The sequence below is a fragment of the Melanotaenia boesemani genome, chromosome 14 (assembly GCF_017639745.1).
Source record: "Melanotaenia boesemani isolate fMelBoe1 chromosome 14, fMelBoe1.pri, whole genome shotgun sequence".
In the NCBI taxonomy this organism is placed as follows: domain Eukaryota; kingdom Metazoa; phylum Chordata; class Actinopteri; order Atheriniformes; family Melanotaeniidae; genus Melanotaenia; species Melanotaenia boesemani.
Genome location: NC_055695.1, coordinates 30,386,270 through 30,410,650, shown reverse-complemented (window position 1 = coordinate 30,410,650; position 24,381 = coordinate 30,386,270). Strand labels below are relative to the sequence as shown.

At 40.6% G+C, this 24,381-nt stretch overlaps 2 protein-coding genes across 4 annotated transcripts in view; both read left to right on the top strand.

The window, feature by feature from the left end:
* The window catches only part of sned1 (sushi, nidogen and EGF-like domains 1), a 38,197-nt gene extending 15,841 nt beyond the window's left edge, over window positions 1-22,356 (top strand). For 2 of the 3 annotated variants that reach the window (XM_042006548.1, XM_042006546.1), the window contains 23 exons: window positions 223-270; window positions 1,690-1,782; window positions 1,876-2,007; window positions 3,019-3,138; window positions 3,447-3,563; window positions 5,487-5,624; window positions 6,057-6,230; window positions 6,365-6,478; window positions 6,573-6,686; window positions 6,788-6,901; window positions 7,884-8,000; window positions 8,104-8,391; window positions 8,482-8,665; window positions 8,845-8,957; window positions 11,731-12,009; window positions 12,101-12,242; window positions 12,347-12,429; window positions 14,255-14,353; window positions 14,567-14,683; window positions 20,645-20,732; window positions 21,460-21,539; window positions 21,625-21,652; window positions 21,775-22,356. In XM_042006548.1, the coding sequence (XP_041862482.1) occupies window positions 223-270; window positions 1,690-1,782; window positions 1,876-2,007; window positions 3,019-3,138; window positions 3,447-3,563; window positions 5,487-5,624; window positions 6,057-6,230; window positions 6,365-6,478; window positions 6,573-6,686; window positions 6,788-6,901; window positions 7,884-8,000; window positions 8,104-8,391; window positions 8,482-8,665; window positions 8,845-8,957; window positions 11,731-12,009; window positions 12,101-12,242; window positions 12,347-12,429; window positions 14,255-14,353; window positions 14,567-14,683; window positions 20,645-20,732; window positions 21,460-21,539; window positions 21,625-21,650 (2,780 nt within the window). In that variant the 3' untranslated portion in view covers window positions 21,651-21,652; window positions 21,775-22,356. The remainder of the gene's footprint in view (window positions 1-222; window positions 271-1,689; window positions 1,783-1,875; window positions 2,008-3,018; window positions 3,139-3,446; window positions 3,564-5,486; window positions 5,625-6,056; window positions 6,231-6,364; window positions 6,479-6,572; window positions 6,687-6,787; window positions 6,902-7,883; window positions 8,001-8,103; window positions 8,392-8,481; window positions 8,666-8,844; window positions 8,958-11,730; window positions 12,010-12,100; window positions 12,243-12,346; window positions 12,430-14,254; window positions 14,354-14,566; window positions 14,684-20,644; window positions 20,733-21,459; window positions 21,540-21,624; window positions 21,653-21,774) is intronic. The other variant, XM_042006547.1, reaches the window with a different exon arrangement.
* Window positions 22,357-23,022: 666 nt separating this feature from the next.
* The window catches only part of ryk (receptor like tyrosine kinase), a 66,984-nt gene continuing 65,625 nt past the window's right edge, over window positions 23,023-24,381 (top strand). The window contains exon 1 of the mRNA XM_042006874.1: window positions 23,023-23,666. Within this exon, the coding sequence (XP_041862808.1) occupies window positions 23,456-23,666 (211 nt within the window). The 5' untranslated portion in view covers window positions 23,023-23,455. The remainder of the gene's footprint in view (window positions 23,667-24,381) is intronic.

Genomic DNA, 24,381 nt, shown 5'->3' with positions numbered 1-24,381 from the left:
TTTTATGTTCACATGAACTAATTCATTCATTCCTATATGGAATAATCAAACAAATACACACTTCTTATATATGGAAACTTGTTTTTATTGAAGGATATCTCCAAAGCTGGACAAACGAGTTAAAAATATTTGAAGTACTTAACAACAGAGATCAACATGTTGTATTCATGTTTATTTGGGTGAATTAAGCCTTAAATGCATGTTGTTGTCTTCTTCTCTCAGAGCTGGTGATGCCACAAGTCAATTTCACAGACGCAGACAACCAAACAGGTAAAAACAAGAAAACCTAAACACTAAAACTCCGCCAACATTTCTCACACATTGTTCGGTTTTTACATGACATGAGAACAATATCTCTCAACACCTAAATAGTGACTGTATTACTGCAGGAGCTGGTGTCTGTACATGTGCTCCACATCTATGGTGACAAATGTGAGTGGTTTTGTTTACTTGGGCTGGCTGGCGCTTACCACAGGCAGCTGAGCAGGTAGAGAGCAGATTGGGGTATTTGAAGAGGAGCTGTGCTATCCCACAGGAATTTGGAGCGCTGCCCTGGAAGAGGCTGCTGTGACGATGGATTATTCTAATTATCATAACTGACACAACCTCGCCCAGTTTACTACGGAAACCAGTCGCCTGATCCTGTGAATAATTGCTTTATAGCACATTTTATTAGTTTACCAACAAGAGGAAGTGCTTTTGTCTAGACTTAAAACAGCGTCTTTATGAGTCAAAGCTGGTGTTTGGAATTCAGGTCATTTCTTCAGACAGAGCTGTTAAAATATGCATGCCTCCTCACCGCTGCTTGCTTCTCTGGATACAGGCCATGGCATCACATTATGGTTTAACGTACAGCTGCTGCTTGCAAAGCAGTTAAACATAAAATTTGTAAAAGCAAACAAAGTCTTGCAGTGTTTAGATTTATGTTTATTATTTTGTTTGTTTTAGGGAACAAGTTTAATGAGAGGTTTCTGTCACCCACTGATAACAGTTGCTGCAAGGGGCTTTTTCCCTCCACTAAAAGCTCTTTAATAGCATTCGAGCTGTTACAAATGCATGCTACTTCTCACCCTTGAGCTGAAATAACTATCAGTGCTTATATAGGCTCTCTTAAATCTCCCAAATACTTTCCTGCCTGGCTCACTTGGAAGGCAAAGCGGAAAAAGGAGCATGATCCTCCGAGGAAGAGAAAGTAGTGGGACTCAGAAGTGCCTAATCAGGCTCTCAGATCAAAGGGCCCAGGCCGCACAGGTGGCCAATGAAAGTGGCTCTTGCAAATTAACAATCCATTAATTGCCCTCAAGGTTATACAGTTTGGTCACAAAATATGCTCCATATCATCAGAAAAATAATACCCTCCACCGAGCTCCCGGGACTTCAAAGGGGAGCCATTTAGCTGTGATACGGCCATGTGCTTTGATCCACTGCTGCAATTAGCAGGGAGAGGAAAACAAAAACATTCTTACAATTTTTGCAGAGCGGATGTGCGGCGTGCTGACGGGTAATTTCTTGTCCTGTGAACTTTGTTTGGAAAGAGAAATGACAGTAAGTCAATACTTAGGTTACAGTTTAGTAGATCAAAGCTCAGCATGTGGTGCAGGTGTTTATCATTTCCACATTCAGGCCATTACTGAAAACTTTATCTAATATAAGACTTGCCTTCTAGCTTTTCTCTTTCTGTGTGTACAGATGAATGTCCTTGCCAGAATGGGGGTGTCTGTGTGGACATCACTGGACGCTGTGAATGTCCTGCTGGCTACACAGGAGCAAACTGTCAGCTCGGTAGGTGTGATATACACAATCCTCTTTAATGGATGGATCACTGTAAGATCACAGATGTCTGAAACTGATGGTCATTTTCTCACCATTCCTCAGAAGTGACTCTGCTGCCATGCAGTAACAGCAGACCGTGTCCTGATGGAAGTCCATGTTTGGAGTATGGAGGGACATATCTGTGTACATGTCAGACTGGAATAGAGTACGATCACAAAGACCTTTATCCCTATGGTAAGAGCCAGAGGCCCCAACCTGGCAGTAATGTCCTGATAAGTGTTCATTTCTATCTAAACCAACATGATCTCATTAGTTTATTACATTAAGGATGTTGGGAGAGATTAAGAAACCACTGCTTTAATCGATTCACTTCTCATGTCATTGTTCTGCTGTAAATACAGAGGAGTAAAACCTGAACCTTTGTTTCGGCATCTGCTCAAAAACTGCATTCCCATAACAAAACGAGAATATCTCCACAACCACAAGGTCTGTTTACGTTTGAAGTCGTAGGAAAGATAGATTTGTTAAGATGTGTAAATATTAGCACCACTTATAAAACGTTAGGGATATTCAGCTTTTTGTATGTCAGAATGAACCGAAAATGCACTATAACCTTTACTCGTGAACTTAATTTGACTTTCTCTAAACTATTTAATAAATGTACAACTGAATGGTGAAATATTTATTGTTCAACATGCTGCTCTCTAATAAGATGATTAACCACAAAAAAAAAACAAAAACAAAAGAAGTGTCTAAACCATAACAGTTCTGGTTTAATGACAGTTTGTGTGTGAACAGTCCTCCTCTTCACACTGCTCACATTTACATCATCAGACCAAGACAACACCAAACACATGACAAGTTGTTTGACATGGTTACATTACTTTACTTAAATATCCCACATTCATCAAAGCAGTGTGAACCTTTTATATTTTATGTAAATTTCACCCAAAATTTGAGTATCCTGCACTTTTTGTGATTAGTTTCTGTTGGAGAATAAATGGATGGCACAAAGCACAAATGCAAAAACTTTTGGGCTTGCCTACAAAAAAAAATAATAAAAAAACATGTGAGGATGAATCTGAATGTCTTAAAGGATGCAGCTGTAGCTTTAATCCTCCATCAGATCATTGAACAATATATGAACATCATCTCTGCAAAAGCCAACTCTGATAATATAAAGTAAGAAATATATTGTTTCCCAGTGCAGTAGAACACAGTCAAGTCTCAGCATGTGTTTTTCAGTACAGCCCCAGTCGGTCTGCGACTCCTCTCCCTGTCTGAATGGAGGATATTGCTACGAACGGGACGGAGGCTACACCTGCGAATGCAGATACGGATACTGGGGGAAGCATTGTGAAAAAGGTAGAAGAGTTGATTAAAAGATGGAGGAATGCCCACATTATCAAAACTTCCGCCAGATTTGTACGCTCCTGCTCGGGCTTTAACCCAACAACAGCTTTAATGCTACAGGAAACATGCCACTACTCTTAATGCTACTTAAAATATGGCAATGTTAAAGAGCTTAAGATAATTTGTACTTATGACTAAGTTATGGGCTGTTTCCCTGAAATATGACTTAAATGGCAATGGACTGGAACAGATTTATGTAGTGCGATTAAAAGCTAAAGTGCTGTCTGCTTCAAGGATTGCCTTTTACTGTCTTTTTCCAGTTAGACTCAATACCTGCGCTTCTAGCCCTTGCCGCAATGGAGGCTCCTGCAAGGAAGAGGCAGGGGGCTACAGATGTGTGTGTCCTTACAGATTCACTGGAAAACACTGCGAAGTGGGTCAGTGCCACCCCATTGTAATATTCCAAATATTCTTTACACAACATCCAAACTTTTTCTTGCAGGTTTGTGTAAAATCAGATAGCACCCAGTTCTTCCTTGTCTCTTTTCGAACAACTAGAAATACTTGGATAAGTATCTTTAAGCTATTTATGCCTTTTTGTAGAGGGTTAGCTGTATTACCAACAATGAAGAAACACACTGGTTTGGTCTTTGTGACTGAGTTAGATATTGTTATTTTATTAATAGTTAGGTGTGTTAGTAGGATGTTGCTGTTGTAGCTGCAAAAGCAAAGCTGGTTTGATCTACTTTTTTTTAGTTTTATACACGAAGACAGCAGATAAATCTGAGGAGTCAAGTTCTAAACATATGAAAAAACATGTTGGAAACTGCTGGTTTGATCTTTAAACCTGTGTTGTATTTTAAAATCTTGTTTTATTATCCAGCAAGAAAAATTCTATTCTTTAAGGATAACTTGTGATAAACGCTGTCAAATTACTGTAGTGGAAACTACAGATGAACTATTAAATACTGAAGTGGAAAGAAAAATGAGTTTTTAATGAAAATATAAACTTACTGTTTACTTTATCAGGTCCACCTTGCTAGTACCAGATTGGACCCCCTTTTACTCCAGAACTGCCTTAATTCTTGGTGTCATAGATTCAACAAGGTGGTGAAACCTTCCTCAGATGTTTTCTCCATATTGACATGACAGCATCACACAGTTGCTGCAGGTTTGTCGGCTGCATCCATGATGAGAATCTCCCGTTCCACCACATCCCAAAGCTGCTCTACTGGACTGAGATCTGGTGACTGTGGAGGCCGTTGGAGTCCAGTGAACTCATTGTCATGTTCTAGAAAGCAGGTGGAGATGATCTGAGCTTTGTGACATGGTGCATTATCCTGCTGGAAGTAGCATCAGAAGATGCTACACTGTGGTCATAAAGGGATGGACATGGTCAGCAACAACACTCAGGTAGGCTGTGCTGGTGAAACCAGGCCACGTTGGTACTAAGGGATCCAAAGTGGGCCAAGAAAATATCCCCCCACCATTACACCACCAGCAGCTTTAAGCTTTGATCCAAGGCAGGATGGATCCATGTTTTCATGATGTTTCCACCAAATTCTGAGTCTAGCATCTGAATGTGGAGCTAAAATGGAGACTCATCAGACCAGCAACGTTTCTCCATCTTCTATTGTCCAGTGTTGGTGAGTGTGTGTGAATTGTAGCCTCAGTTTCCTGTTCTTAGCTGACAGGAGACACCCGGTGTGTCTTCTGCTGCTGTAGCCCATCTGCTTCAAGGCTGGACGTGTTGTGTGTTCAGAGATGCTGTCCTGCAGACCTTGGTAGGAACCAGTGCTTATTGGACTTCCTGTTGTCTTTCTATCATCTCCAACCAGTCTGTCCATTCTCCTCTGACCTCTGACATCAACAAGACATTCTGGTCCAGACAACTGCTGCTCACTGGATATTTTCTCTTCTTCAGACCATTCTCTGTAAACCCTAGAGATGGTTGTGTGTAAAAAAATCCCAGTAAATACTCAGACTAACAACCATGCTACTTTTAAAGTCACTTAAATCCCCTTTCTTCCTCATTCTGATGCTCAGTTTGAACTTCTTCAAGTCGTCTTCACCATGTCTACATGACTAGATGTTGCTGCCATGTGATTGGCTGATTAGATATTTGCGTTAACAAGTGGTGGAGCTGGTGGACCTGATAAAGTGACCAGTGACTGTAATACAAATACCTAAAGATTACATTTTCTTGATTACAAAAAAATAAATAAATTACAGTAAAATGACAGAACTTGACTGTTGTTTAAAATATCTTCTATCATTAATATCAGTTTTTATTTTATGATAATTTCATACTCTAGTTGTCAACATTAATATTGTTATTGTTCGGAAATGTTTTCTGCTAGGGAAGCCAGACCCCTGTGCCTCCAGTCCGTGTCTGAATGGTGGGACATGTTTTCACTACAAAGGAAAATATAAATGTGAATGCACTGAGACCTACAGCGGCAAGGACTGTCAAACAAGCTCGGTGCGTACCCCTGCAGGTAAGCAGACTGTACCTCACCTCACAACAATGTCTTAATCTCTCTCTGATGTTGACATTTGTATAATGTTGAGTCTAACAGATTGACAGAGGCAGGAGATACCCTGAGCAGTTAAAGTGCACAGATACTAGCTTTCTATATGAGGATAATCTTAGCAGTGTTACTGGACTGGAAGTCTCACATATACAGATATAGAATGGCTACATAAGCTATGTAAAGCAAGACCTGATTAGATTCCATGATTCATGTCTGCACAATCTAACAGCATGCTGGAGGTAATTTTAGGAGGACAAATACAGGGAGTCTTGATGGAAAGCACCTCTGTTGCCATAAAGCTACGTTCTGGATGAGCTCTTTAAAGCCCCACTGTTTGTGAGCCGGCGTTACTATGCAGCCGTGTTGGCATTATCAACGTGTTTGGATTAATTTCAGAGCTGGGCTGTAGGCCGCCCCCACACGTCAAGCACGCCGAGGTCCAGTTTTCCTCAACAACACCAGGCTCCGTGGCAGTGTATATATGCCATTCAGGCTTCACGTCTGTGCCTAGAGCTACTCAGAGCATCTGTGGCATCCAGGGAGCCTGGAGCCAGCCACCCGTTTGTGAGGGTCTGTAACACATATCAACACACACAACCTCCCCAAAAAAGCCCCTATGAAAAACATACCAGCTAAGACAACAGGTTCTAATATTTCAGACCAGTGTTTACTTACACTAATTTCTTTATTTCCCTCTTTTACAGAGATCAATGAGTGTTTATCACAGCCTTGCCTTAATGGAGGTACTTGTCAAAATAAGATTGGATCCTATCAGTGTGTGTGTAAGGAGGGCTTCAGTGGAAACCGCTGTCAGATAGGTAAGATTTGGGCAGACCTTTAATAACAAGAACCGCCATTTAGATCACAAGCAGTCATCAGTAATACCTGTATGTGTGTTTCATCCCCTTTAAGACATAAATGAATGCCTGTCAGAACCATGTATGAACAGGGGCACATGTGAGGACGGACCTGGCTCCTACCTTTGTCACTGTCAGCAAGGATTCAAAGGCCAGAACTGTGAAATAGGTGCAGTGTGTATTTGATGCTTCTTATACAAGTTTGCACATTTTAACTGACAGAATTTGCAGGACAACAAAGTTTACCAAAGTGTAAATGTCTGTGTGCAGAGCAGGACGGGTGTGAGTCCAGCCCCTGCCTAAACGGAGGTGTGTGTCGGGGTTACAGATGGAATTATGTGTGTGTGTGTAAAGATGGTTACTTTGGGGAGCAGTGCCAGATGTGTAAGTAGACTTCCATCCTTAATCTTGTTTTGTCAATGTTAACTAACTCACGCATGCATTCAGTGACTCTTTAAAAAAAAAGTTTTATCCTAGCTGAGGATCACAAAGTGTAAAACAATAAACCAAATACATTAATTGGATCAAATTCTGGCAACAATTACTATTAATCAGTCCATTTTTTTGCTTTTGCCTTTGTAAATATGGAAGAAAGATGTAATTAAAAAGGCATATATTTACCTGTAAATGTGTATCAACCATCTGGAATGAGGCGTGTGAATTTTTACGGTTAGATTGGGTAAGTAAAACCCCAATTCCAACAAAGTTGGATTTTTATGTTCAAATGTAAAAGATATATACATTTTTTACTTTCTGTCTCTATCAAACCTTTTAACAAAAGGTGTCCAAACAACTTTCTACAGATGCATTACTGCCACCAAACTTAAGATGAGTTAATATTCTAATGAAATAGAAAAATGGCTCTCTTTGAACTTTGGATTAGTTTCCTATGCTCTATTGTAAATATCTATTAAAAAATTCTTAAAATAAAATTTTTTGGCTGATGAGAAATCATATTTTATACAGCATCCCAACTGCTTTTAGATCTGGGGTTGTACATGTGGCGACAGGCAGCTGAAGGCAGCACTTATTCATTCTGATAAAAAATGAAATAAAATAAAAGACATACAAGTAAGATCTAAATTAGATTGTATTTACTAAATTGAGAAGAATCATAGACTTGTTCAAGCTCTTTCTATTAACTTTTATCTAATTTAAAAGTGAATTACACAAATTTTGTTGTCATTGCACTTTCATCAAGAGCTCACAAATTAAATTGTAATTTCCTTGTAATTTCTTGTAATCTTTAGTTAAAGATAAAGAAGTATAAAGGGCATTGGATGAGCTGCCTGTAAAGTTTATAACTTGTAAACGTCTTGCGTCATGAGCCAAACTGGAGCAATTGTTTATCTTTGTCACCCCCAAGTGGAGGATCCCTGTGTGCTAAAACCTTGTGGAAACCGTGGCCACTGCTGGAGTGACAAGAGGGGAAACTACAACTGCGTCTGCAAAGTGGGCCTCACAGGCAAAGACTGCGATAAAGGTCAGTTAAGATCACACACTGGTACTCATCTTATGCTCTTCAGAGGAAACTTTGTAATTATTGAATGTATGGATCAGAAATGTAAGGCTGCCACTGTTCCCAGACCTGTTGCCTCCGCATGGTCTCCATGTGCTGCGAGTGGAGGAGAGCGAGGTGGAGCTGCGCTGGGATGAGCCGGAGCCTTCGCAGAGTCTGATCAGCATGTTTGCTGTCACCTATGCCCCCCTGGGTCAGAGCAATCTCAAAACAGACTACCTGGACAAGCAGCGGTCCACCCACCTTATGCGAGGCCTAGTGCCTGGCCTGCTGTACAACATTTCCACGTACTCCATCAAGCTCAAAACCAACGGCAACGACACGAGCCAACCTGCCACTGCTCTAATTCGCACCAGTGAGGACATTTTCAATGCGATGTAAATGAAACTCCCAGAAAGTGTTTCTGTGTAAATTTAAATTAATTTTAATGCATGCACCATTTCAGGACCACAACGGGTGGAGCAGCTGCAGGTGGTTAACGTGTCCTCCTCTCATGTTTGGTTGAGTTGGCTGGTTCAAGCTGCTCGTCATGCAGCAGTCAACAGGGTGCACGTGTCTTTACTGCCTTCAGATGGGAGTAAGGCTCGCACTGCTGTACTCAACACGAGCACCGCTGAGTACACCTTCAGGTTAGTTTCTGATGAATGATAACCAAAAATCCAGCCACACACCTGCAGCTTTCTTGTGTCCACTGACTGGTGCTGTTGAGATGTTGAGGTTTGAATGTCTTTGGTCATACAACCTTTCACCAGCAGAGGGCACCATTTCATCACTAATACAAACTAAAAAACATGAGTTTGTTTCCCAGTTCATTACAGCCCAGTCAGATGTACACTGTGGATGTAGTCACTCAAAGTGGAATCAGACCAGACGAGTTTCCTTCCACCAGCCACTCAGCTGGACCGCTGCAGTTCTGGACAAGTAGGTCGCAGCATTTAGCAGATCCTCACACTGCTTTCATGTGAATGTTTTCATGAATAACATTAACTTAAAGGTGCAGAGTGTAAATAACTCAAAGGTCAGTGAAAGAAGCAATGAATGCATTAATTAAATAAATTAATCAAAATTTATGTAGCACTCTTCATACAGAGGATGCACCAGAAAATGCTTTACATGTTAAAAACACCTACACACACACAAGCACACATACACACACACATTCTTTAATAAGAAAGATATTCAGTTAAAAAAGGTCGGTCTGGAGTTGGCTTTAAAAACTTAAACAGTTTCAGCCACCCTTACGTCCTCTGGCAGTCTGTTCCATAAATGTGGAGCATAAAAACTAAAAGAAGATTCATAGTGAGTCTTTGAGTTAATGTTTGGTATATGTAACAGTCGCCTATCAGAGGACCTGAGGGCTTTGAAGGGCTTGGATTATTTAGAGTGTCTAAAGTATAGGAAGGCATAAGGCCTTTTAGTGTTTTAAAAAGCAATAAAAGAACCTTAAAATCGACCCTGAAGCAGACTGGAAGCCACCCCCATCCTAGAGACTCTAAGATGGGAGTGATGAGGGCTCTCTTTCTGGTCCCTGTTTGCAGAGGTGCTGCAGAGTTCTGCAGCATCAGTAGTGATGCTAACATCTTCCTTAGGAGGCCAGAAAGATGCAATAATCAAGTCTGTAGGTGATAAAAGCAAAAATCAGATTTTCAGCTGAACTCTGGAGATGTTCTTCAGGTCAAAAAAAGTCTTATTCATTTAAAACGGTGTTGCTATTGGTATCTAATTACTTTTATTCTATTAGATCAGGGGATTTCACATTTTTTCAGCATTGTACCCCTTTTGGAATAATGTTTTTACCCCAGTCCCAGTGCAAAGCTTTTTTGGGGTTGGAAGCACTCTTAAATTTAAAACATTTGGAAACAACATATTTCATTTAAGATGTCCTGCCCTCTTGTTTTCCCTCCTAACTTTTCCAGAACAGGACGTGTTTGTAAATTTAGTCTCTGTCAACGTTTCTAACAAAAAACAACCAGCTGTGGATTTCCACTCACATCTGTGGATTCATCCTGGAGTGAAGACGAGTCTTACAACTTGCTCAACTATGTCTGTTGACGTTTTAAACTGTATCAGTCAGTATCATCAGACAAAGGCGCAGATTTGAGTTTTTCTGCTGCGTTTTTCTCCACCGTCACCCCTGCCAGAACAACAGGTCTTCAGTAGCGAATGGTTTCTTGGCCGTAGCCACAAGCAAAGCCACAAGGTGGAGGCTTTTTGCATCATGTGCTGTGTTCTGATTGGCCTGAATTCAGCCATATCCCTCTTTAAAAAGCTCAAGTGTCTTACCAACACAGGTGTGCTTCATGGTACAATGTGTTGTCTTTATGCTGCTGTTAGCTAGTTTCTCCCCACATAAGAAACAAAATGTCTTTGGTAGGTTGCAGTTCATACGGGAGCGTGGAGCTGTCTCCCAAATTAAATTAAAAAATGAAAACCTTATCATGTTATAACGTGATAAGTTTTGTGGTGAAAACGTGGAGCATAAACCGTATTTGTCATAGTATGGGGAAACTGTGCAAGCTATGGCCAGGGAAATGCCCAATTTACCAAATGAGATTACTGTACTTTAAACCTGGAGGTCGCTGTGATATCGTTGACGTCACCCCCTTAAAGCAGGCAGGCCTACGTCTTTGTGTCTGCAACTTATTTCTCCCTGTCCCAGCAGCGCATATAGCCTTTATAATTTTCATTTTTATTTTCAGAAGAGCCATAGGCGTAATCACTGGTCCATGTTATTGACTAAAAGCAGTACACACTCTACAGCAACTCACACACACATGCACTGCAGGAAGGTGACGTACCGTGTTACTCATATCTGTCCCACATTTCTGTGTGTACAACAATAAATCAGAGTAGAACAATTAATCACTGGTAAAAAGATCTGAAATGTTCCTGCTTGACGAGAATATTTTACATAACATGTATTTTGCTCCAGTATAGATCGCAACAACATCCGCATACAGTACAGGCTACGTTCATTCATGTTCTTACAATAAAAAGTATCACGTTATAACTTGATAATGTACCAATTCTACTTTCACCTTCTTTGGCTCTGATTTCTGTGTTGACAGGGGCATCGCTGCTGCGCTTCAACAAATGAATCCATTGTTTAAAGTTTTTGCTGTGATAAGAGATTGACAGCTGATGTTATTTGATATGAGCCAGAATGTGTCAGAAATCTTGGTATAGAGGTGAATAAATTTAACGGAATACCACATATAAATTTTAATCTAACTTATATTTATGGTTAAATATTACATGATTATCATGAATTTTACATGAACATAATTTTACTACGGTGTCTCTGAATGGACAAACAACTGTTTTTGTGAAGTGAGAACCCTCTGAGTTTTTAAACTGCAGTGCCAGCTTTGTTTGATAGGAGCTAGAGCACCATTTGGGATTAGTAATGCCCTAAAAGGACCATAGAAGATGACAGTACACATGTACACAATGCTGAAGTGGTTACCTGTAGTGCAGGCATTGCTGCACCTGAGGCCACTGGACCCACTCACAGATGAAAACATGGTTATCTCTGGAACTGTGTTTGGCATTTGAAGTCATTTTTAGGCCCATCTTTACCACTAGATGTCAGTAATTCTTACACATTGTACCTTTAAAGTGACTAAATAAAGCAAATCAATGTGTTTAATGCAAACTGTGTAAATGTCTGACTATCTGCATGTTTTACCCTCAGGGCCTCTTTCCCCACAGAACCTCTCACTGCTACACGTGACCCAAAATTCAGCTCTGATCACCTGGACTCACCACCCAAGAAACATCCCAGATGGCTATGTGATCAACATTACCCGAGGGCTGAATACTCGGAGTCGCTTCCTGCCCAACGGGAAATTAGGATCATATACCCTCCGTGAGCTGACGCCGGGACAGAACTACCATGTGGCTCTTACATCTGTCAAAAACACAGGGCAGGAACAGATCCACAGCTCACCGCAACACTTAGCATTCACTACCTGTGAGTTATGGGATTTTTGCACTCAAATCTGAAACTTTTTCTGACTCTGATTGTGAGTTCAGTGTCTCTGTGTTAACTCTGTCTGATGCAGTACCAATGCAGGTCAGACCAGGGAGGAGAGAAAGGCCAACAGTGACCGGACAGGGGACTCAGAGTGGACGTGTGCTTCTTCCATCACCACCGCAAGATCTGGGAGGTGCAACAGAAACTGAAAACTCAGAGGAATTACTCAGGTAGCAGCAGGACTGGATGATCACTACGACTGCTTTAAAATATAAATGCTAATGGTAGTTTCACTGTTAAAGCTTAGCAGTTAGCATTTGTTTCTGTGTTGCAGGTACACAGAACTGGTTGACAGAAGGGGAAGAATAACGGCTAAGTTCTCTCACTTGCCTCGTAAAGCCATTCGACATCGTGCTAGTAAGTAAAAGCAACAATGTTATCATCATGAAGGGTCAGCAAAAGATAGAAATGTTTAATGTAGATTATACTGTAGATCACATTAATTTGATATTATATTACCATATTTATCTGATTTGTACACTCTGTTCCAGATAATTCTTTATGGAGGATTTCAGATATTGAAACATTTGGGTTTTAGTTTTTCTGTGTTAGACGTATCTTGTGTTGTTTAGATCACTGATAACGATCTCAGACAGGTTTGATCTTTAGTTTCCAGGTGAGCTTCATTAAAGGGAAACTACTGAAGGAGGTTGTTCCACATTATTAAGACAGTCCCAGTTTCCATGCAGTCTGGGGAAAAAGAAGGATCTTTCTGCAGATGAAAAGAGTGAAACAGTTCAATGCTTTGAGAAGGAATGAGAACATTGGACCTTTCAGGAAACATTAGTGAGATCATCGTACTGTTAAATAATGATCCAGAGAGTAAATGTGTTTGTTCAGATAAAGTCAGATGAAGGAAAGTCTCCATCAGGAAAATGCATCGTGTTCAGAGATCAGCTGTTAAAAAGCCACCGATGAGCAGCAGCAGGTTTCTGAAGCTGCTGGTGAACCTCTCCACCAGGATCCTCCAGAGGCTGCAGTTGTACATAAAGCTGGATCTGGACCTCCCTTAACCAATGATCACACAGAGAAACGTTTGCAGTGACTCAGAAACACATGAAGACTCGTTTTCTAACAGTTTCCTTCTCTGATGAATGTCGTGCTGCACTGGATGGTCCAGATGGAAGGAGGTCTGGATGGTTGGTGGATGGACATCATGTCCCAACAAGGCTGCCATGTCAGCAGGTGGTGGTGGGGTGATGGTTTGGGCTGGAATAATGTGGAGTGAGATGGGAGGACCCTTTAGGGTGGCCTCTGATAAATCCATCCAGTTTCTAACGGAGCATTTCCTGTCGTGGTATAAAAGGAAGAAGCGTTCCTTCTGCAGTAAAGACAACGCTCCATCCCATGATGCAGAAACACCAGCAGGATCTTTGGCTGCTATAAAGGAGGAAAACTCATGGTGGGATCACCATCATCTCCTGACCTCCACCCTACTGAGAACCTGTGGAGCCTTAAAAGGAAGATCTATGAGGGTGGGGGGCAGCAGAGCTCCAAACAGCCACGATGGGAGAAAATTCTGATCTCCACAATGAGATCCAGGCAGAAACTATCCATGAACATCCAGGTTCAGTGAGAGAGTTGTTAAGGTGTTATCAGAGAAGGACTCCATGTTTACATGGAACTGGATCTGGTAGAAAAAAAATATTTTTTTATTTGACTTTAGAAAAATGATCTCTTGTGTAATGAGAAAAACATGACAAGTAAACATTTTCAGTTCTTTCCAACCTGTTTAATGTTTTTCAGCTGTCATACAGAAAAATCTGGAACTGGATTTAGAGCAGGCTGCTCAGTTCGGTTCTACGAGGGCTGCAGTCCTGCAGGTTTTCAGTGTGTCCCTGCTCCAACACACCTTAATGAGTCAATGTGCAGAACTTCATTGGCTGATGGATCAACTTTCAGAAATCAACTTTTTCATGACATATTTAGACCGTTTTTGATTGTTCTTTGGTTTTTTTTTTTAACAGTGAATAAACTCCATTACAGAGGCTGCATAGCCACCGCCTCGACAGAAGAAGTGTTTTACAGATGTTATCTCGTTGCCGTTTCCTCTGAGATTGTTCTGCCACTTTTTGATGACGTTCCTCTCATTATCTCACAACATTTTTCCAGTCTGATTTATCCTACCAGGAGCTCATTTTGTCTTTTCGCAACAATTAACAGGAAATGTTTTCCCTTGCAGAACCTGATCCACCAATCAGATTAGAGAAGATGGAAGAAACAACAAACAAAATAAGCCTGGCACTAGAGATCCAAGAAGAAGGTTTAAGAACAAAGCCTGGTAAGTTTTTTTTAACTTCTTCCAGATAGATGGCACATGTAAGTGATCCCAGCTGATGTGGCACTTATATGCATGAGATTCATGCTCTCCTGTGTGGGGGTAGAGCTGGAGGCTATCAGTGCGAGGTATCAGCTGTGGATAATGTGGAATAGTGAAACCAGAGACTCTTATTTATTCTGTACTGAAGCTTTAAAAGCAGCTGCTGTGTTTCAGAGCCGCCTCAGGACTGCCGCAGTCTGTCCTGTCAGAACGGAGGTACATGTGTAAACGGAGGCGACGCCTTCATCTGCAGCTGCGCAGCAGGGTTCAAGGGCAGACTGTGTGAACTGTGTAAGTCACTGTGCTTCTCCACACATACTCTGCAGCACATACAGGTGACTGTAGGTTGATTTGAGCCAACTATCCCAGAAAGTTGCTCTTCCTGTTGATGGTTTTATGACAGGCTGCCTTTTTCCCCACTCATAGCTGTTAATATGGGTGCTGAAAATAACCGAATCATGTGTGACAGTTGTATAAAAGAATGCTGTTGTAGTCCTGCTGGAGGGGCTCAGTGATGTGTCTCTTGTCCAGTCATCAGTACATTTTATTTGGTTGCTCTTTACAAGCTGGAACCACCAAATAAAACACTTCATTTTCCCATTTCACCAGTGTGTTTCTACATTTCTTGTGTAGGGTTCTCAAACTGTGGTACTCGTACTAGTGGTACGCTGAAGAATTTTCCAATATCAACCAGTTTTAGTTTTTTGTAAATTACAGATTATTATCAAATTCAAACCATCATCTCTCTAGTTTCACATGGTCCACCTACGTCAAACAAAAACCGGTAGAGTTTCAGGTCTGAACTTTCGAGCGAAGCTCAGAGCAGCTCCAGGTGACCTACTTTCTTTTGTTATGCCGCTGTGAAGATGTCACATGATGCAATTCTACAGGCATGGTCACAGATCCAAAGATAAAGTCTCAGCAGGCGAGAGGCAGGGTACACTCTGGACAGGTCAACTGTCCATCACAGGGCCAACACAGAGAGACAAATAACCACTCACACTCACTCCTAGGGAGAATTTAGTGTGACCATTTAACATGAATGTTTTTGGACTGTGGGAGGAAGCCAGAGAACCCACACATACATGAGGAAAACACGCAAACTCCACACAGAAAGGCCACTGTTCGAACTCCCCCACCTGAGGCTCGAATCAGTGACCTTCTTGGCGTGAGGCTGCAGTGCTAACTACCACACCACCTTGCAGTCTATGACTGGATCATGTGACATTTTTACAGCACCATAACAAAAAGCTTGGTCACCTGGAGCTGCTGTAGCCTAAATAGTGCAGATGTGAATCTCTCTTCCAGCTTTTGTTTTACATTGATGGACCATGTAAAACTAGGTAGATGATAGTTTGAATTTGATAACACAAAAATATTTGTCGGAGCATAAAAGTGGGATGGGCAAGTATTTCAAGTCTTTAAATATATTGATCATGTTTGTGTCTTTTTCCTAAATGGAAAAAAGTAGTGTTTTCTAATGTAATAAGTACTGATAACTTACTGCCGGCAATGCGGACCAAGCTCTGGCACCGGTCGTACAGGCACTGAACAGCTTGTACAAGGGGTCCGGTACTCCATACTCCCAAAGCACAGCCCACAGGAGTCCCCACAGGACACATCAAATGCCACTCTCCAAGTCCACAAAACACATGTAGACTGGTTGGGTGAACTCCAAGACCCTGAAGAGGGTGTCCACTGTTCCACGACTGTGACGAAAACCACATTGCTCCCCCTCAATCCGAGCTTCCATTGTCCGATGGACCCTCTTCTTCAGGAACCCTGAATAGATTTTACCAGGGAGGTTGAGGAGTGTAGTTGGAACACACCCTCCAGTCCCCCTTCTTGAAGAGGGGGGCCTCCACCCCAGTCTTCCAGCCCAGAGGCACCGTCCCTGATATCCATGTGGTGCTGCAGAGGCGTGTCAACCAAGACAGAGCCTTCAGGAACTCTGGGGGGATCTTGTCCCCCCCACGGGGCCACCCCCTGACGAGCTTTTAAAACCACCTCATCGACCTCAGACCGAGAGATAGGAGAGCCCATCCACGGGTCCCCAGACCCTGCTTCCTCTTCGGAAGAGATATTTGTGAAATTGAGGAGGTCTTCGAAGTATTCCTTCCACCGGCCCACAACGTCCTGATTCGAAGTCAGCAGCCCCCCACTATATACAGTGTTGATGGAGCACTGCTTCCCCCTCCTGCACCTCCGGATTGGTAGACCAGAATCTCCTCAAAGCCTCCTGGAAGTCATTTTCCATGTCCTCTCCAAATTCCTCTAATGCCAGACTTTTTGCCGCTTAGCCTGCCGATACCTGTCAGCTGCCTCCAGAGTCCTGAAAAGACTTTTTCTTCAGCTTGATGGTATCCCTCACTGCTGGTGTCCACCGAGTTTAAGGATTACCGCCACCACAGGCACTGACAATCTTATGGCAACAGCTCTCCTTGGCTGCCTCAACAACAGAGACATGGAACACAGTCCAGTCAGACTCAATGTCCCCCGCCTCACTCAGGACATGGTTAAAGCTTTGCTGGAAGTGTCTTTCTGACACACATTCCCAGCAGACCCTCACAACACATTTGGGCCTGCCAAGCCTGACTGGCATCCTCCCCTACCATCTGAGCCAAAGGGTTGTGTCTTTAAAGGAAACATCTTATTGCTCATGCAAGTTTAAGTCCTCCGACACGTGTTTGTCAAATCCTTTTCTACAACTCCTTTCAGCTTAACTGTGCCTGGTTCTGATGGTTCTGTTGCAGCAAGCAGTTTCCATCTATAATGTTTCACAGTGGCGATACAGATGTGGCATTATAAATAAAAACATCATGAGAAACAAAAAGTATCAAACAAATTAGCTGAATAATATTTAATGCAGTCTTTGCCATGTGTGTATAATCATAGTCAGATTACAGCTGATTCCTCTGCAGTTTTTCAATGTTATTAAAGTTTGTGTTGCACACGGTGGCATGAAAAGAGCCAGGCACCCTTGTTAAAAAATTCTGTAGATGTGCATCCACTAATTCCAGAGATTTCTAAATACTCTGACTCCTAACAACTGGCAGCACTCTGAAAATTAAACTGAAGGTCATAAAGAGATAAGAAAGTGTTGTTAAGTAGCAGTTTGCTCATTATGTAATGTGATTTTTTTTCCATGGCAGTTAAACTGGAGGTCAAGTTAAGTTCTGAAGGACTAAAAACACACTGCTTGTCAGACTGCTGGAAAGGCAACTTAAAACTCTAGATATAGATATTTAGACAAAAATTTACAAATAATTGAGTTTAATTCAGTTTTATGAGTAGAAGATAAGACAAGACAAGATAAGATAAGAGCAGGGGAAATTGTAGAGTCACAAAATCTCAGGGTCCTTTTAGAGATACAGTCCAGTTCATCATTGTCCATTTATAATCCCATATGATGCACATTATTCCAATTTATAAAATGTGTTCATATAAACTCATTTACAAAAATAATGACCTAACTAAGCAAACCAACAGATTGCATCAAATTTTCTCTTTGATTCAATGTTCCATCTTAATCTGCACGAGGAGACGGTGGAGAGGAAAACCTCCATCAGAACCAGGAATGACGGCCGTCTGCCTGGACTGGTTTGGGGTGGAGAGGAGAGGAAAGAGGGATCAACAAGCAGCAAAACTTTAAGCCAGGGATACGTGCTGAGAAAAAAGAAGAGAAACACAAAATAATGGCATTTATGTAAAATATTTCTATATGGAGTATATGTAAAGAGAGCAGAGAGGAGCCCAGTGCATCACAGGACGTCCCCCAAATAAAGATCAAAACATACATCATGCATTTTGGCAACAAGCCCCGTAGACTGAACGTCATGTTGTAGTCTTGAATGGTAGACTAACAGCAACAGGAACATTTCACTAATTGGTGGGAAAATGGGTTTAATGAAATACCAGCTGGTTGTGGATGTCCAGCATGGCTCCTTTAAACATATAATGATCCTACACACACTTCAAAACCTACAACAGACAACCTCAAGTGGCACAAGCTGATTATTATTAAAGGATTTTTTTTACTTTGTTTTTTTGTGATATACTTCTGGTCTTACCTCTGTGATATCTTCAGAGAATACAAACAAAGACTCAGGTCAACTAGTCCAGACCAGAGTCCAGAATAAACATGGAGAAGCAGCATTTAGCTGTTTTGCTGCAAACAAGTGGAACAAACTGCCAGTGGAGATTAAACTTTCACCAATCTTTTAAATCCAGGTTAAAAACATTTCTTTTCTCATGTGTCTATGCATGAAATATTCAAGGTAACATTTAACTTATTTTGCTTTTAATTATTTTAATTTATGATTTTTTTGTGATTTTTGCTATTTGTTGCTGACTTTTACTACTTTTAATGCTTTCTTTGCACCATCTGTAATGCTTTTAATGTTTTATGTAAAGCACTTTGAATCATCTTGTACATGAAATGTGCTGTACAAATGCCTTACCTGCAGTGGGAAGCGCTCAACAAACTGTGTGGAAAACATCTGCGTTGCTCATTGTTACTGTATGCACAAGCACATCCCAATATATCCCACAGCTGTGAATCAAAATGCCAACTACAGGCTAATAAAAATGAGGAAAATCCTGGAAAAGCACAAACTCTACAGCTTTTTCATGCTAGCCAGAAGTCAGCAGTCCAACAAGTAATCGGATCAAAACTAGACTTTTAAAATTCATGTAAATATGCTGATGTTAGTCCAGGTTTCTCAGACTAACACACCCATGTTTCCAAGTTACAACTTTTTGTACCTTTTACTAAGAAAAAACAAAAAACAGAAATGTAAATGTATTTTAATAAACCAATAAAGCTGCATATTTTTTTTCAAACCGCTCAACTCTTTTTAGAAATTTCATCTGAAAGTCAGCTCAGTGACCCCGTCAGCTTTTCCAGACAGTCGCTTTGCTCTAATTAAATCTAGATTTTATAACTGCAGCATCGTCTGACTGAGTCTCAAGTAACTGAAAGAGGACGTCTCTGAATTTGGCTTCGCTAACATGTGCGATGATCTCCTGCAGAGGAAGTCCACACCGTTGATTCAGTCAGTTCATTCATCTTGAAGCTTGTTTGTGTGTCCTTTTTCTACTTTTCCTCCATCATTTTAAATAAGTTAGTAATTCTTTTTTAAAAGTAACTGCAGCTTGGCTCAGCTGTGCATGTAAATGTACTGAAAACAGTGATGCGGAGTAACACAGATGCTCTTCCTGAGAGATAATTGTGGCAAAGTAAATGCAAAAGAGAGGCAGTGGAAAATTCATGTGCAGTGTTTGCTCAAACTAAGAAGAAATATTATTTTGTTTTGTTTTTAATAGTGTTAGACGGTGACAATGTGCTCTCCCGTTGTCCCTTTGGGAAACTCTGTCAGTATAAAACTTTGCTTTTGGCTTGAAAAAGAAAACTGTAATTTTGATCATGTAAAAGATATAAGCAAAAAAGTAATTTTGGTTAAAGAAAACACAGAACTATGGAGCAGTGTATAGCTTAACTAGTAGAGCAGATGCCTCATATAGAGACAATATATTTAACTGACAGAACCAATCCAGGTTCATATTTAACTTTAAACCTTTTGTAAATCTGACAGCTGTTTTCTTTTGTTTTGTTTCCCCCAGCTTTTAATTAAATTACTTTTGGTACCTTTATCTATAGCTGCACATTAACAAGAACACCTGGGGCTTTATTTTTAGGCTCTATTGTTCAATTTATTAAAGTTAAATAAGAAAAGTCATAACAACTACAGAAATAATGCCCGTTTTAAACATGTAAAGTCTCAGATGTAGGCGATGTGAAAGTGCCACTAGTTCAACTCAAAGGTTTGTTTATAGAAATGTTGAACCAATTTTGGTTAAAATGATTTTTAATTTACTTACAAGCTGAAAAAAATATGAAAATGTAAAAACTGCTGCTAACCAGAAATCCCTGTAGCTGGAGAAAACGCTTTCTAAACTCCAACACAGTGGAATTAAGACTGACTTCTCCTGTGAGTACATGTTGATGAAGGAGACATCGGACATACTCTAGCTCCCCTTGAATCATGTTCTTCACCCAAACATCCAGCGTCAGTTTGTTTAAACATTCCTCTCTTAAAACCATCCATCAGCCTAAGGGCCCAGCTCCATCCCACATGACTCCTAAAACCACCCTGCAGGCTTTCTCGCTGCGGACAATACTCAGAACATTTCATACCCTGCTGCCGGGCTTCTAGAGCTTCACAAACATGTCCTGTGTCTACTGTTTTACAGTGTGCCAGCGGGTGGCACATCCATGTACCCGACTCTACTCTGAAACCAAGAGTACGCCGGTCTGGGAGGGTGGAGTATGTCACTACCTGTAAGTCCCATCAGCTCATTCTAGACTTAAATGCCAATTATGATGCATGTTGTGGCTACAACCCTAATTAAAAATAAGTTTGGACATTGTGTAAAATGTAAATAAAAACGTAATGCAATGATTTACACATTTTATAAACCCATATTTTATTCCCAGTAGAATACAAACAACATATCAGATGTTGAAACTGAGACATTTTAACATTTCATAGAAAATATGAGCTCATTGTGAATCAGAAAGCAGCAACACATCTGTAAAAAATTGGAACTGGGTAAAAAAATAAGGGCTGGAAAAGCTGCTAGTAGTAATAAAAACAACTGGAAGAAGATTAAAAACTTACCAAGTTAAATGGCAACAGGTCCGTAACATAACTGGCTGAGGAGCATTTCAGAGAGGCAGAGTCTCTCAGATGGAAAGATGGACAGAGGTTCACCAATCTGGGATAAACTGGGTCTTAAAAATGTTAAACAATTTCAGGGAAACGTTCCTCAACGTAAAATTGTGAAGACTTTACAAGCAGTTGTTAAAAGAAGAGGGACTGCTACACGATGCTAAACATCACATCACACATCTGATGTGCTGTTTACGTTCTGTTAGGAATAAAACGTGAGTTGAAGAAATTCTGCTTTTATTTACATTTTACACATCAACCCAACTTCTTGGAATTGGGCTTGTAAATGAAGGCATTGTCTGTCTGGGTGAATCAAATAACTTTTCATCTTTTCAGGTACAAAAGGACGTATAAAGTACAGCAGGACATTTGTTATCGGGAGGTTTGTGAGCTGGCACCGTCTAAGAAAATTCAGAGTAAGTTCAACAATCTGTCTCATCAAGTTGATTTCAGCAGATAAACTAATAAATTCTTCTCACTCAAATTTTTCCTACCTAACAGCCAGAAGAACAAACAGACATCAATAGAGGTTTGTTTTCTTGATTTAAATTAATGTATTAATTATTTCTTTTATTGAAATAGTAAAGAATCACAAGATTTTAAACAATCAGCTAAATCTATTTCTCTCTTCTTTTTATTTTTCTTCTAGAGCACCTGGATGCTGATGAAGAGGATGTCATCATCAGCATGTGAAAAACCTCCTAACTTTAATTTTGGTGTATATAATCTACTTGAAGTATCCGATTATGGTCCTTTTTGTGCTGAGAAACCCTGTCAGAGCCCACTGTAACATGTCAGAAACAAACTGAAAAGGCTGCAGCTTCAGAGTTTTGTTTGAATCACAGCATCTTTTGTAATGTTCGCTGTTTGATTTTTTCATACAAACACAAAAAATATGCAAACACTACATGTAAGCAGCTTCAAAGACCTTATATACCTCACGTTCATGTCCACGCTGACACATCAGGAGAGAGGTTTTTGTGGTTCAGCTGCAGGTTTGTCCCTCAGGGAAATAACTATAGAATGTTAAGTCCTGATTTCTTCCTTTTACCACCCACTCCATCTCCTTATACACTCAACTGGAAATATAGGCCATACATTGATCCCCTCCTCTGACAACACTGCTTTCTGTGTAAAATATTTTACTCTGTCTTAGCAGGCATCATTGCTTGCTATTGTGTAAATAGTGTTTATATAGGCCATTTTGTAGGTGAATATTTTAATAATAAAAATGGTAAAATATTTTTGAGTTTGTGGTGTTATTTTGTTCACGTAGTACAATCTATTTAATCTGTTATGTTTTTAATTATTCTGTGGGTACATACTGCAGTGTACAAAAGAATCAAACCACCAAAACAACTATTGCAACACATTTTAAGATACAATAACCTTTCTTTTAAACAGACTAACTTTAAGCCCCTCATTATGACTGTAATTGCGTTTAATAAATGGATAAGAAAAGAAAACACGATGGAAATCAGATTTTTTCCCCCTTCTTTTCTCAGATTGCATACTACATGTTTGGAAAAAAAGCTAAATTAACACCTGTTAACAGAAAAGTCTGTACCCGAGGTTCTACATTAAGCCATTGTTAAATAAATAAAAAAGCCTAATTATTTTTCTCTTTTTAGAATTAATTTGGGCGCTGCCTTTAATGAATATAGGAATTTGTAAATATCTTCGGTTGAAGATTGTAAATAGTCTCTATGTTCCACAGTAATTACAAGACAACATGAGATATTTTATGGAGACACGTTTCTTGGTGGCAAATACAATTTGAAGGGTGTTAAACGCGAATTATCATAACACAATGGCTCTTCTTAAAATTTTTCCAAGGTTTGGGAATAATCTCCGACAGCACCTAAAGGCATCATTCCAGTGAGCGTCTCTGCTGTCCCCCCCTCCCTTCTCCGAGTGAAAACTGAGTTAGAGAGGAAAAAGCGACGGGAAGACAGACCATGGAGGCAGAAAGTTTGATGTTATAGCTTCTCTTTATACTAGTTTTGTTTCTGTTTGTAAATCGGCGTGTGTTTTATTTGGATGAAAAACGTCGCAAATCTCCGCACGTTCAAACAGTGAACGGACAGTCTGACCGCGGACGGTTAGCACAACTCAACTAAAGTTAGCCTTCTCCGGCTAACTTAGCCTGCTTCAGCTAGCAGGAAAGGACAAAAAGCAGAGTTGTGGAGAGGGAGTTGCGGCTAAAAACAGCGACGCTGCGGCGTAAAATAACTAGTAATGTTGCCTCCCGTGATTAACTTCAGATACGGATGAGAAAGAAATCGGCAACTGGTGAACAGCGAGTACAACAGCGCGTCAGACGACCACTGCTATGTTGGGTTTGACTCACAGTTCTGGCAGCCAGTCTGAGTCCCAAGGTTGGCCACACTCGGTGCTGTGGAGGCTCGGGGGCTTCTTCTTCCTCTTGTTGCTGGAAGGCGCCGGCTGCCTTGCCAACCCGGGCAGTCCTTCAGGCATCATCAACAACAACAACCCTAGTGTCAACATATACATGAGTGTGGAGGAGGTGAAGAAGCTTTTAGGTAAGAAAGGCCTGCATGTGACACCAACTGTCTGCATCTGTTTTTGTGTTTTAATAATGCAGATGTACAACATGGAATAATTATCCTTTAAATGCCCCTGGCTCACAGAAAACCATACATTTATGGAAAAAGTTGCTAGAGGGCAGAATAATCGTCAAGATGGACTAAACTATTATTTACAACCATTAGAATGAGTTGGTTGGCTCATGGGAACTTTCTGAGGGTCGTTTCTGAAGAAAAGCCATCCATGCTGCAAGCTGCACATTTGTTATGGACACTGTCATGAAGCACTTGAAATTCCTTAAGCAGACATTAGATCATTTATATAAACTGAATTTACCTGGGAAAGGTGTGTCAGACAGCTACAGCATGCTTTAATACTTGGCCCAACATTTAACCCTTAAAACCCAACGCTACTTTTTCCTATTTTAGGTCCAGCTCGAAAGTTTTTATTTACCCTTTTAATGCCAGTCACCATAGACACACTCTTCTTTCCAAAACAGCCTCAGCTGTCAGATTATGAGGCTAAAACGATGTGAAATGAATGTATCAGTAGATACAGTTACATAAAGGCCAACCAAAAATCCGTGTTTGGTAGAAAATTACTGTTTACCTACTAGAACTACCAAGAACCAACTCAGAAACGTCTTCTTGGCTTTATTCCAGGTGTAGAGAACCATTATTTTCTTCTTTTCAGACACACAGAACTATCTGC